The sequence below is a fragment of the Panthera pardus genome, unplaced genomic scaffold (genome assembly GCF_024362965.1).
Source record: "Panthera pardus isolate Hobbes unplaced genomic scaffold, ASM2436296v1 HiC_scaffold_24, whole genome shotgun sequence".
NCBI classification, from domain to species: domain Eukaryota; kingdom Metazoa; phylum Chordata; class Mammalia; order Carnivora; family Felidae; genus Panthera; species Panthera pardus.
Window position 1 is genome coordinate 65,114,528 of NW_026526810.1, and position 15,004 is coordinate 65,129,531.

Consider the following 15,004-nt stretch of genomic DNA (forward strand, 5'->3'; position numbering starts at 1 on the left):
GTCCTTGGGAACTACCATTCTACTTTCTCTTTCCATGAGTTTGACTATTTTGGACACCTCCTAGAAGTGGAATTATGCAGTATTGGTCATGATGTGACTTTCATTTTACATAATGTCTTCAAGGTTCACCCATGTTGCAACATGTGTCAGAATTTCTATCCTTTTTCAGGTTGAGTAATATTTCAGTGTATGTCATACCACATTTTCTTTATCCATATCCATCTTTTGCTGCACCTTTGGGTCTTCCAAAGCAAAACTTTCCTTTTGGTGGAAACAGGAATTTATAAATGTCTCAATGTTTGGGGTTTATAGTGAAATTCTTCCAATTTTTGAATGTATACCAGAAGTGGAATTTCTGGATCATAAGGCAATTTTATTTGAACTTTTTTGAGAGATGGTGTGTCTGGGTGGCTCAGTCAGTTTGAGTGTCTGACTTCATCTCAGGTCATGATCTCACAGTTGGTGAGTTCGAGCCCCACATTGGGCTCTTTGCTGTCAGTGCGGAGCCTGCTTTGGATCCTCTGTCCCCATCTCTCTCTGCACCCACCCCCCACATGCTCTCTCTCTCAAAAATAAAAAAAAAAAACATTTAAAATAAAAAAATAAAAAAATTTAGAAACATTTATACTGGTTAATTGGATCAACTATGCCCTTAGATGCATTATCACAAACAAGTTTCAAGGATCAGAGAGAGAGTAATCACTAGTCATGAATGAAACTCCAGTATCCCAGTGGTTCACAAAACTCTAGAAGAGTTTGTCACGCCTACTACGGTGCATTGATTAAAGCAGGTATCTAATAATTGCTCTGAATGGAATGGTGAGGCCCCTATACAGGAGTCAGCTCCTGAACACCAGTTTGAGTATCCTTTATAAAAGATTTTCTTTCCTCTTTTGGTAAAAGAGCCAAACCTGCAATTATTTAATTTGCTTTATTAGTTTCACTTGCCTAAATAACTTATTAAAGACTGTCTTAAAATATTCGAAAGGTTTGGGAAGAAGTCATTTTGCCACCCTCTAGTCTCTCAGATTTCTCTGAAAACAATGTATAGTGGCAAAAACACCAAACAGGTTTTTGCTAGACTTCTGTGTTCAAAACTGTTAGCTCTGCCATGAACTTTCTTGATACTTTTGAACTTCATTCCATTATTTACAAAATGGGAGAGTAATATTTTCCTTAATATTTTGTCGTGACAATTTATCAATAACGTATCCTAAGAGATTGACAAGCTTTTTTTATGAGGGTAATCTCATTAAATACAGAAAAAGCATTTGACCAAATTTAGATCCATTCCTGATTGAAACTCCCAGTGAATTGGGAACTGATGGGAATTTCCTCAACTTAAAAAAGGGGTTCAACAAGATACCTCCATCACATGTTATACTTGATGGTGAAAGCCAAATGCTTTCTCCTTGTTTTGGAAATAAGGGAAAAAGTTTGGCTCTCACCACTTGTATTTAATATTGAATTAGAGGTTCGCAAATGTAATAAGGCATGTGGAAGAAACAAAAGACATACAGTTTGGAAAGGAAGAAGTGAACTTATCTTCATTAACAGACAGCATAACTGAGCAGAAAATGCAAGGGAATCTACAAAAAAAAACTACAAGAACAAATTGGTTTAACAAAGTCAAATATACACTTACCATATGACCAGCCATTCTACTCCCAGATATTGACCCAAGAGAAATGAAAGCATATGTCAATAAAAAAATCTTTTAGGAGGAGGAACCAAGATGGTGGAACAGCATGGAAGTTTTTTTGTGTGTCTCACGTCCGTGAAATACAGCCAGACCAACACTAAACCATCCTACACACTTAGAAAACTGATTGGAGGATTAACACAACAATCTGCACAACCTGAACCACAGAAGTCAGCAGGTATGTGGCGCGTAGTGGTGAACTCGGGGAGAGAGAAGCTGCGGAAGGTAGGGAACTGCTTTTGCGGGCGGAGAGAGGACGGAGACTGGGGATGGGGGGAGAATACGGGAAAATCACCCCTCCCCAAAAACAGCTGGAGAGAAAGTGGAAAATTGGAAATAGCTGCAGGGTATTAAACTAAACTAAAAAGGGAGAAAGGAGAAAGGAGAAAGGAGAGGGTTTAAATGCCATTAAGACTGTAAACAAGGGGAGCTCAAAGGCTGAAACTCCGCAGCTCCCTACCTGGTGGCGCTCTGGTGGGAAGGGCGAATCCTCAGGAACAGAGTGGGGTCCGGGAGGTTCTCGCGGTCCACACAGGGAAAAGCGGTTCCACTGCTGGAAAGACGTTTGGTAGAGACGGTTAAAGCCACTTGGTCCCAGCAGAGCTCAGAAAACGGCCACATTCGCTGGTGCTGGAACAAGGTCGTTACAGGTGAAGCCTGGTACCAGATGTGTGTTGTGATTTTCCATAATCCCTGAAAAGCTGCTGCTACACTATCTCATGAACTTTTTCTGGGGACGGCTGGCACCTGGCCACAGTCTCGGGGCACCGGCAGCAGCAGGGTCCAGCAAGCATTCCTGGGTGAAGCCGGCATTCGGCCATTGTTCGGTGAGACCCTCCCGCAGAGGGGCAGAACGGGTCAAAGCCACAGTCCGTCAGAAATAAGGGGCCAGGGAAAAGAGCCGCATCTGAGACAAAACTCAGGAGAGAGGTACTGCCTGGGGCCTGGTCACGGAGAGTGAAAAAGCGGGGAGTGGACAGGAGCTGAAGACGGAGGACCGGTGCACGAATGCTGATCCGGGAGAACAGACTGGGTGGCGGGGGTGGCGCCATTTTTCACCGCTCCAGCGCATGCACATGCGCATACTCACCGATGTCGACCGCAACAATCCACCCCAGTAGGATAGCAGCGCCATCTAGTGGAGAGCAGAGCTATTACACCGAGCCCTGCCCAACTGGGCCAAATTGGCTCAAGAACACAAACCTCACCGCGACTTAATCTATGGACTATAAAGAGCTACATGGACTGACCTCTAGGGGAAAACGAAGCAATTTCAGTCCTACTTCAATCTGTTAGCAGGTTCATCTATTCAATTTTCTTTCTTTTTTTTTCTTTTTTCTTTTTCTCTTTTACAATTCTTTTCTTTTTCTTGAATACAGAAAGAGAAAAAATTCATTTTTATTAAAAATATTTTTCTCTAATTTTTATTACTATATTTTTTACTTTTGTGTAAATTTTTTTCAAATTCTTACTTCTATCATTCTATTTTAGTCTACATCAGTGTATTCACCTTTTCAAATTTTCAAACAATTTCCTTTTTTTCTTTTTCTTTTTTCTTTTTCATTTCTTTTCTTTTTCTTGAATGCAGAAAGAGAAAAATTTAATTTATGCTTTCAATTTCTATTAAAATATTTTTATTTAATTTTTATTACTATATTTTTTGCTTTAATGTAATTTTTTTCAAATTCTGTTTTACTGCCATCATTTTATTTCAGTCTACTACAGTGTATTCACTTTTTCAAATTTTCAAACGATTTCTTTTTTCTTTCTTTTTCTTTTTTAATATTTTTTCTCTTTTTCATTTCTTTTCTTTTTTCATAAATACAGAAAAAGAAAAAAATCATATTTATTTTTAATTTTTATTAATATATTTTAACTTTTTCTACTATATTCTTTACTTTTGTGTATATTTTTTCAAATTCTATTTACCCCATCATCTCATTTTAGTCTACTTCAGTGTATTCATTTTTCAAATTCTCAAACGATTTCCTTTTTTTCTCCCCCCCTCTTTTTTTCCTCTAATCTCCCAAACCACTTTCAACACCCAGACCAAAACACAACTAGGATCTAGCATCATTTATTCGACGTGTGTGTGTGTGTGTGTGTGTGTGTTTAATTTTTAATTTTAATATTTTTTAAATTTAAATTTTCCTTTTAATTTCAATTTTTCTACCTCATTAATTCCTTTTCTCCCTTCAAAATGACAAAACAAAGGATTTCACCCCAAAAGAAAGAGCATGAAGAAACGACAGTCAGGGATTTAACCAACACAGATAGAAGCAAGATGTCTGAGCCAAAATTCAGAATCACGATAATAAGAATACTAGCTGCAGTTGAAAATAGATTAGAATCCCTTTCTTCAGAGATAAAAGAAGTAAAAAATAGCCAGAATGAAATTAAAAATGCTATAACTGGGATGCAATCAGGATGGATGCTGTGGTGGCAAGGATGGATGAGGCACAACAGAGAATCAGTGATATAGAGAACAAACTTATAGAGAATAATGAAGCAGAAAAAAAGAGGTAGATGAAGGCAAAAGAGCACGATTTAAGAATTAGAGAAATCATGGGGCGCCTGGGTGGCGCAGTCGGTTAAGCGTCCGACTTCAGCCAGGTCACGATCTCACGGTCCGTGAGTTCGAGCCCCGCATCAGGCTCTGGGCTGATGGCTCGGAGCCTGGAGCCTGTTTCCGATTCTGTGTCTCCCTCTCTCTCTGTCCCTCCCCTGTTCATGCTCTGTCTCTCTCTGTCCCAAAAATAAATAAACGTTGAAAAAAAAAAAAAAATTAAAAAAAAAAAAAAAAGAATTAGAGAAATCAGGGACTCATTAAAAAGGAACAACATCACAATCATAGGGGTCCCAGAAGAGGAAGAGAGAGAAATAGGGGTAGAAGGGTTATGTGAGCAAATCATAATGGAAAACTTTCTAACCTGGGAAAAGACACAGACATCAAAACCAGGAAGCACAGAGGACTCCCATTAGATTCAACAAAAACTGACCACCAACAAGGCATATCATAGTCAAATTCACAAAATACTCAGGCAAGGAGAGTCATGAAAGCACCAAGGGAAAAAAAAAGTCCCTAACCTACAAGGGAAGACAGATCATGTTTGCAGCAGACCTTTCCACAGAAACTTGGCAGGCCAGAAAGGAGTGGCAGGATATACACAATGTGCTGAATCAGAAAAAAATGCAGCCACGAATTCTTTATCCAGCAAGGCTGTCATTCAAAATAGAAGGAGAGATAAAAAGTTTCCCAGACAAACATAAATTAAAGGAGTTCATGACCACTAACCAGCCCTGCAAGAAATTTTAAGGGGACTCTCTGAGGGGAGAAAAGATAAAAAAAAAAAAAAAAAAAAAAAAAAAGACCAAAAGCAACAAAGACTAGAAAGGACCAGAGAACACCACCAGAAACTCCAACTCTACAAGCAACATAATGGTAATAAATTCATATCTTTTAGTACTTGCTCTAAACGTCAGTGGACTCAACGATTGAATCAAAAGGCACAGGGTAACAGAGTGGATAAGAAAACACGATCCATCAATATGCTGTTTACAGGAGACCCATTTTAGACCTAAAGACACCTTCAGATTGAAAATAAGGGGATGGGAACCATCTATCATGCTAATAGTCAACAAAAGAAAGCCAGAGAAGCCATACTTATATCAGACAATCTAGACTTTAAAATAAAGACTGTATCAAGAGATGTAGAAGGGCATTATATCATGATCAAGGAGTCTATCCACCAAGAAGACCTAATAATTGTAAACATTTATGCTCCAATGTGAGAGCACCCAAATATATAAAATCGATTAATCACAAACATAAAGAAACTCATCGATAGTAGTACCATAATAGTAGGAGACTTCAACACCCCACTCACAACAATGGACAGATCATCTAATAAAAAATCAACAAGGAAACAATGGCTTTGATGACACATTGGATCAGATGGACTTAACAGATATATTCAGAACATTTCAACCTAAAGCAGCAGAATATACATTCTTCTCCAGTGCACATGGAACGTTCTCCAGATTAGACCATATACTGGGACACAAATCAGCCCTAAGTAAGTACAAAAAGATCAAGATCATAAATACATATTTTCAGACCACAATGCTATGAAACTCAAAATCAACCACAAGAAAAATTTGGAAAGGAAACAAATACTTGGAGACTGAAGAACATCCTGCTAAAGAATGAATGGGCTAACCAAGCAGTTAAAGAGGAAATTAAAAAGCATATGGAAGTCAATGAAAATGATAACACCACAACTCAAAACCTCTGGGATGCAGCAAAGGTAGTCATAAGAGGAAAGTATACAGCAATCCAGGCCTTCCTAAAGAAGGAATAAAGATCTCAGATACACATCTTAACCTTACACCTTAAGGAGCTGGAAAAAGAACAGCAAATAAAACCCAAAACCAGCAGAAGACAGGAAATAAGAAAGATTAGAGCAGAAATTAATGCTATTGAAACAAAAAAATGCAGTAGAACAGATCAATGAAACCAGAACCTGGTTCTTTGAAAGAATTAACAAAATTGATAAACCACTAGCCAGTTTGGTCAAGAAGAAAAAGGAAAAGACTCAAATAAATAAAATCAAGAATGAAAGAGGAGAGATCACAACCAACACAACAGAAACAAAAACAATAATAAGGGAATATTATGAGCAATTATATGCCAGTAAAACGGGCAATCTGGAAGAAATGCACAAATTCCAAGAAACATATACACTACCAAAACTGAAACAGGAAGAAATAGAAATAGAAAATTTGAACAGACCCATAACCAGTAAAGAAATAAAATTATTAATCAAAAATCTCCAAAAAAACAAGAGTCAGGGCCAGATGGCTTTCCAGGGGAATTCTACCAAACATTTAAGGAAGAGTTAACACCTATTCTCTTGAAGCTGTTCCAAAAAATAGAAATGCAAGGAAAACTTCCAAACTCTTTCTGTGAAGCCAGCATTACCTTGATTCCAAAACCAGACAGAGACCCCACTAAAAAGGAGAACCATAGACCAATTTCCCTGATGAACATGGATACAAAAATCTTCAACAAGATATTAGCCAACCAGATCCAACAACACATTAAAAAAAATATTCACCACGACCAAGTGGGATTTATACCTGGGATGCAGGGCTGGTTCAATATCCGCAAAACAATTAACATGATTCATCACATGAATAAAAGAAAGGACAAGAACCACCTGATCCTCTCAATAGATGCAGAAAAAGCATTGGACAAAATACAGAATCCTTTCTTGATAAAACCCTCAAGAAAGTAGGGATACAAGGAGCATACCTCAAGATCATAAAAGCCGTATATGAACGACCCAACGCTAATGTCATCCTCAATGGGGAAAAACTGAGAGTTTTCCCCCTAAGGTCAGGAACGAGACAGGGATGTCCACCCTCGCCACTGTTATTCAACATAGTATTGGAAGTCTTAGTCTCTGCGATCAGACAACACAAAGAAATAAAAGGCATCCAAATCAGTGAGGAAGAGGTCAAACTTTCACTCTTTGCAGATGCTACAAGGAAAACCCTAAAGATCCCACTGAAAAACTGCTAGAATTGATTCATGAATTCAGCAAAGTTGGAGGATATAAAATCAATGCACAGAAATTGGTGGCATTCCTATACATCAACAATGAAGCAACAGAAAGAGAAATCAAGGAATCGATCCCATTTACAGTTGTACAAACAACCATAAAATAGCTAGGAATAAATCTAACCAAAGAGGTGAGATATCTATACACTGAAAACTATAGAAAGCTTATGAAAGAAATTCAAGAAGACACAAAGAAATGGAAAAAGATTCCATGCTCCTGGATAGGAAGAACAAATATTGTTAAAATGTCGATACTACCCAAAGCAATCTACATATTCAATGCAATTCCTATCAAAATAACACCAGCATTCTTCACAGAGTTAGAACAAATAATCCTAAAATTTGCATGGAACCAGAAAAGATCCCAAATAGCCAAAGCAATCTTGAGAAAGAAAACCAAAGCAGGAGGCATCACAATCCCAGAATTCAAGCTATACTACAAAGGTGTAATCATCAAGACAGTATGGTACAGGCACAAGAACAGACACTCAGATCAATGGAACAGAATAGAGAACCCAGAAATCGACCTGCAAACATATGGCCAACCAATCTTTGACAAAGCAGGAAAGAATATCCAATGGAATAAAGACAGTCTCTTCAGCATGGTGTGGGAAAACTGGACAGCGACATGCAGAAGAATGAACCTTGACCACTTTCTTACACCAGACACAAAAATAAACTCAAAATGGATGAAAGACCTCAATGTAAGACAGGAAGCCATCAAAATCCTCGAGGAGAAAGCAGGCAAAAACCTCTTTGACCTTGGCCACAGCAAGTTGTTACTCAACACGCCTCCGGAGGAAAGGGAAACAAAAGCAAAAATGAACTACTGGGACCTCATCAAAATAAAAAGCTTCTGCACAGTGAAGGAAACAATCAGCAAAACTAAAAGGCAACCAACAGAATGGGAGAAGACATTTGCAAACGACATATCAGATAAAGGGTTGGTATCCAAAATCTATAAAGAACTTATCAAACTCAACACCCAAAAAACAAAGAATCTAGTGAAGAAATTGGCAAAAGACATGAATAGATACTTCTCCAAAGAAGACATCCAGATGGCCAACTGACACATGAAAAAGTGCTCCACATCACTCATCATCAGGGAAATACAAATCAAAACCACAATAAGATGCCACTTTACACCTGTCAGAATGGCTAACATTAACAGCTCAGACAACAACAGATGTTGGCGAGGATATGGAGAAAGAGGATCTCTTTTGCATTGTTGGTGGGAATGCAAGCTGGTGCAGCCACTCTGGAAAACAGTATGGAGGTTCATCAAAAAACTAAAAATAGGTTTTTTTTTTATGACTATGACTCAGTTTTTTATGACTCAGCAATTGCACTACTAGGCATTTATCCAAGGGATACAGGTGTGCTGTTTCAAAGGGACACTCCCTTGTTTATAGCCGCACTATCAACAAAAGCCAAAGTATGGAAAGAGCCCAAATGTCCATCAATAGAGGAATGGCTAAAGAAGATGTGGTATATATATACAATGGAGTACTACTCGGCAATCAAATGAATGAAATCTTGCCATTTGCAACTAGATGAATGGAACTGGAGGGTATTATGCTAAGTAAAATTAGTCAGTCAGAGAAAGACAAAAATCATATGACTTCCCTCATATGAGGACTTTAAGAGACAAAACAGATGAACATAAGGGAAGGGAAACAAAAATAATATAAAAACAGGGAGGGGGACAAACAGAAGTGACTCATAAATATGGAGAACAAACTGAAGGTTACTGAAGGGGTTGTGGGAGGGGGGATGGGCTAAATGGTTCAGATTTCCTCCTGAAATCATTGTTGCACTATATGCTAACCAATTTGGATGTAAATTTTAAAAAATAAAATATAAAATTAAAAAAAATTCTTTTACACAAATGTTCATAGCAGCTTTATTTGTAATAGCCCCACTGGGGCTAATCTTATGGTCATCAGCAGGTGAATAGACAAATTGTTTTATAGGCTTATGATGGGATACTACACAGCAACAAAAAGCAACAAACTCTTGATAATTATAACCATGGGAGAATCTCAAGATAATTATGCTGAGAAGAAGCCAGACAAAAGAGTACATGTGATTCCATCATACAAAATTATAAAATATGCCAACTAATTCATGACAGAAGTGTTGCCTGGAGGCAGGAGGGAGAGGGTTGAAAGAAGGATTACAAAGGTTCATGAGGCAACTTTTGAGGTGATGCATATGTTCATTACCTCGATTGTGGTCATGGCTTCACAAATACATATGTTTACCAAATCTTATAGAATTGTTTACTTTAAATTTGTACAGTTTATTTTTATGAAAATTACACCTTAATAAAGCCATAAAGATGCAAATTTACTATGTATTTTCCCTCCATGTTGTGCAAGTCTTCTTGTGTGACCCCAAATACAAAATATTTCTCCTGTAGGTTTTCATTGGCCTAAAACTATGGTTTTTAAAAAAGTTATGGATGATGGCTTTCTGAATCCATGTGGTATACTGCTTATTTTGAAGCCAGCATCATCCCGACCTATCTGGCAATCTTCCTCTATATCTGAATAGAGGAATTAATGCTGCTTGTCCTGAACCCCTTCTAGCAGAGTTTTGAGGCAGGTTCTGACAATGTGATTTGGAAGGTGGAGGAGAAGAAAAGGGATGTGTGAACACAAAAAGTATCCAGGCCTGAATTTCTTACTTCCCTCTGCATCTGGGAAAACATTCCCATGTAGTCTCTGGACTCATGAAGCTCCTTGATGTGAATCCGTGGAGAGTGGGCTCCAGAGAACAGCCTGAGCTAAGCTTCCGTCTATGTGTCTAGAGATAAAAGTTTACAGTTACAGATGTGTCCATCTACAAAACTTTATCCTGATAATCCTGATTCCTTACCTTGTGGGGAAAAAATATTTGATTAAAGCTTGGCAACAAAATGTGACAAATAGATGGTATTAGAAACCATCCTTGGGGCACCTGCATGGCTCAGTTGGTTGAGCGTCTGACTCTTGATTTCAGTTCAGGTTGTGATCCCAGGGTTGTGGAATCGAGTCCCATATCAGAGTCTGCTTAAGATTCTCTTTCTCTACTTCTGCCCCTCTCCCCCACTCACACACTCTCTCTAAAATAATAATAGAAAAGCATCCTTCAGGTTAAACCCTCTTAAGAGTATAGCATTAGTATTTGTTGCCTAATTCACATAAAAGAGTCACCTTACACATATAAGAGTCAACAAAACAGTGAGGGAATAAGATAAGAACCTCAGAGCATTCTGTAGGGATTCAACAACTTCACTTATGATGTTTCTTCTGTGTAGAACTCATATTTTTCACTTTTTAATGATTTAGAAAATCAATTATATTTGACTACTAAAATATTTGACTATAAAATAGTGTGACTTTTCTTTTGAAAGGCTTTTATTGAAAAGATAGTATTTTACATTGGTAATATTTTAGGACCAAGTAAACACTGTGTTTTAATTAAACTCCACATGTTAATTATTTTTGTTTAAGAAATATTCAGTAAGTGCTTAAAAAAGAACAGTGTTCTAAATATTGGGGTACATTGCTGAAAAACACATAATAACTCAGTAACTTCACTTCTTATTACTTTCTCTGTATTCAACCCCAACTATTTTCTGGGAGTCAGTAGATTTTAGACTGGCTCACAATGGATACGTGAAAACATAAAGTACTGTATTTAATGCTTTAGAGACTGTTATCCTCTCAGCTACAGAAACGTGCTGGGATGTTCTGTTAAAGAACTTCCACATCAGGTAGTGTCCTAAGAAGAAAGTAGACCTGGGAGGTCAGGATTGCTGCTGTTCAGATTTCCAAGTGCCACCTGAAGACTGCCATGTGCCTCATAAAGTCAGGGACAAAGACATCTTGCTGACTCTGGGAGGACCCTGGCCACCATGCATCCTGTTTCAGTCCCCATCCAGCAGGGGGTGCAGCTTCCTAACACAAACACCTTTCCTGAGAAATGTGGGCTTCCACTGATCATTGCTCTGTCTCTCCAATGCTTCTTCCTGCTGAGAATGAAGCACATATTATCTAGGTGACACTCTAGAGATGAACTCTTCTCCAGGCTTCGTGACTGTGGTACTCTTGATGCTTGGTAAGTAAAATGCCTCTTAGTATTTGGATTGTTTCATCTATTGTGACAGCAAAACCTATAACTATAATTTTATACAGGAGATTTATGCCCAAGATGACACAGGTCTCTTTTCTTTTTCCCCAGGACGAACCCATGGAGATGGAGACTCAGTGACCCAGATGCAAGGCCCAGTGACCATTCCTGAAAGGAAGTCCTTGACTATAAACTGTACTTATTCAACAACATGGACCCCCACTCTGTTCTGGTATGTCCAATATCCCAGAGAAAGTCCACAGCTCCTCCTGAAAGCCTTGAGGGACAAGGAGACGGGAAGTCACAAAGGTTTTGAAGCCACCTATGACAGCAAATCCAAATCCTTCCACTTGGAGAAGTCCTCAGTGCAAGCGTCAGATTCAGCTGTGTACTACTGTGCCCTGAGTGACACAGTGACAGGGACTGCAGGGGGAGCTGAGCACAAACTCTGAGCAGAACAGGAGCCCAGATGCTCAGCGTCTCTGACTGATCCTCTCTGGTTCCAGCACAGCGTATGGTGGTTTGCCCCTCAGTGTCTGCTTGATATAAAAGTCGTACAAATGGCTACAGCATGGGAACCAGAAGGAACATTCCCCAAACCCAGCTGTTCATTAGTGCAATATAAATGCAATAGTTCCTAAGCCAGGACCTAAGTAATTTCAAGGTGAAACCACATAACATTGAAGTGGTGTCTTGCTCACCCTGCAGTGAAAGTCCAGCCCCACAAGTTGCTGAGGCCCCCCTGGTGGGTATTGCTGTGTCCAATGACACACTGAGAGAGCCAGGGTGTGCCCGAGAAGGTGGTGTCTGTCCCAAGTCTTCCTGACAGAGGATGGGCAGGAGAGGTGATGGGAGAGCTGCAGCCCAAAACCAGGTTTGAATAGAGAAAGAAGGGGAGGGAAGAAAGGAGGGGAACATATGTAAGTGAGCAATGAAAAAAGAGACAAAGGACTTTTGTCCTGGTTTCTTTTCTAGTAAGACAGATGGTAGACACAGGCTGATATTCAAAATGAAGGGAGGGGGCAGACACATAATTGAGGAAATGATGCACCTAAATCATGACCTGTGTCCTTCCTTTTATTCTTGGCCAATACGCAGATCCGTTGTCTCTCTAACAAGAAGGCCTTGAGTGAGGGGTGGTTTTGTAGGGCCAATGAAAGATGCAGCATACATATTCCTCTCTGTACCCTTTGAAGCCCTATTAAAAAGAGAGTAAAGAGATTGTGAAATATATGAACCCCCAAAGAGAACGGAAAAAGCAGATGACAGCAGATAGTAATGTCAGAAAAATTTTCAAGGGTGAGCAACATATGGAGCTGTACGAACTCGCTCAGCTGGCCGAATAAAGAAGAAACCGAGGAGGCAGAACGGTGAAACGACTTAGTGTGTGCTGTTCCCTCAGCAGAGGGTTAGGAAAAAGAAGCACCTATTGTATTTTAGTAGTTGAGATAGTGTCGTGTGTGTGTGTGTGTGTGTGTGTGTGTGTGTGTGTGTGTGTGTTTGGGGGAAGTTTGGAGGATACTAGGAGGACTGAATAGAAAATATATAAGTAGTGGGCAGCCCACGTTCTTTACCTGAGCCTATCTAGCAAGCAAGGATCGCTTCTCAAACCCTGCAGATGAATGGAAGTTAGTCATTATGAACTGAGGAAGAGCACCTCAAAAAGGAAGCCAAAACAATTAAAATAGAAAAATATCATAATTAATTATTCACTTCAGGGAAAAGAAAACATTGTTCAATAAAGGAACATACTCCGGGCACCTGGGTGGCTCAGTCGGTTAAGTGTCCGACTCCTGATTTTGACTCAGGTCATGATCTCATGGTTCATGAGTTCGGGTCCTGCATGGGGCTCTGCACTGACCCTGCAAAGCCTGCTTGAGACTCTCTCTCTCCCCCTCCCCTGCTCATGCTCTCTCTTTCAAAATATATAAATGAACTTAAAAAAATTTAAAGAAAGAAAGGGACATACTCATATTAGTCTATAGGTTTCACTCAAATTGTCTTCTAGGTAAATTTTAGTAAGATATACCACTAATAGCGGTGATTGGGGAGAATACCTATTTCCCCCACACCTTGTGTATAACTGAGGTTTTTGAGCTTTGCTTGTCAGTTACATTTCTTTTATTATTAACAGTTTCTTTAATTATGAAGGAGATGGAGCTTCATTTCATATATTTCAAAGCTGATTACATGTTTTCTCTATAAATTCTCTGTCTATCTCCATCCATTTCCTACTAGGTTACTGTCTTTTAAATATACAGATTTGAAGGAACATTGTCTGTTTAGAAAATTGTAATATGGGTGTCATATACATGCATCTTTTTAAAATGTTTATTATTATCCTTTGACTGCATGGGCTTTTTTATTTTTTTGCCATTCAGAATTTTTAAAATAGTATGTAGTAAGTGTAACAAAAAATTTTTATGGATTCTGAGTCATGTGTCCTGCTTAAAAATCCATAGCATTCTAAAATGATAACATTTTATCTCATATTTTCTTTAGCTTCTCTCAAATTGCTTTTCTCTTTAAACCTTTAATTTAGATGCGTGTGTGTGTGTGTGTGTGTGTGTTTATGTGTGTGTGTATGCATGTGAAGTGAAGTGAGCTTCAAGGCTTTCTATTTTCCTTAATTTTTGTTTGTTTGTTTATTTTGAGGCAACTACCAAGGCTCAACATCTATTCTTGAATTAATTTTTCTTCATTGATTTTAAATATTCTCTGTCTTTTCCCCAGTTTAAAATTTTTCCTTATTAAGGTGTTTAACCTAGCCATTGTGTTTTCATCCAAAATTATACTTTAATATTATTGGTGCTTCATGCCAATAGTTTACTGGATTGTAAAGAATATGTATGTCCACTCAACCTTTAGCCCATTCTAGAAATAAATACATAGAAAATGATATGGAAGAAATGCCATTGGAGGAGGGACTTGACTTGTGAACCACAACAAATGTTCACAAAACTACATAAAAGTTACAGACAGACCACCTATATTATTTAGGTGTATACAAATTTAAGACTGATTTAAAAAATTTTTTTTTAATGTTTATTTTTGAGAGAGAGAGAGAGAGTGAGAGAGACAGAGCACAAGTTGGGGAGGAGCAGAGAGAGAGGGAGACACAGAATCCGAAGCAGACTCTAGACTCTGAGCTGTTCGCAAAGAGCCTGACAAGGGGCTCAAACTCACGAACTGTGAAAGCATCACCTGAGCTGAAGTCAGATGCTCTACTGACTGAGCCACCCAGGCGCCTCAAGACTGCATTTTTTTAAATATGAAATCTCTTCATTATTTAAAAAAAATACTCTTTATATTACTCAGGATTGTCTAGAGAGACAGAATCAATAACATCAATAGGGTGTGTGTGTGTGTGTGTGTGTGTGCACATGTGTGTGTACAGAGAGAAGCAGACACAGAGAGACAGAGAGTTTAGGAATTGGCTCATGCAATTGTGGAAACTGTCAAGTCCAAATTCTGTAGGGCAGATGGGCAGACTGGAGATGCAGGGAAGTGTTGATATTGCAGCCTGTGTCCAAAGGCAGTCTGGAGGCAGAATTCTTTCTACC

At 38.7% G+C, this 15,004-nt stretch overlaps 1 gene segment (V, D, J or C); it reads left to right on the forward strand.

Annotated features, from left to right (window-relative positions):
* Positions 1-11,342: 11,342 nt before the first annotated feature.
* LOC109255698 (T cell receptor alpha variable 9-2-like) lies at positions 11,343-11,893 on the forward strand. The segment is given in 2 exon segments: positions 11,343-11,429; positions 11,553-11,893. Coding segments are annotated over 2 exon segments (387 nt in total).
* The last annotated feature ends 3,111 nt before the right edge of the window (positions 11,894-15,004 follow it).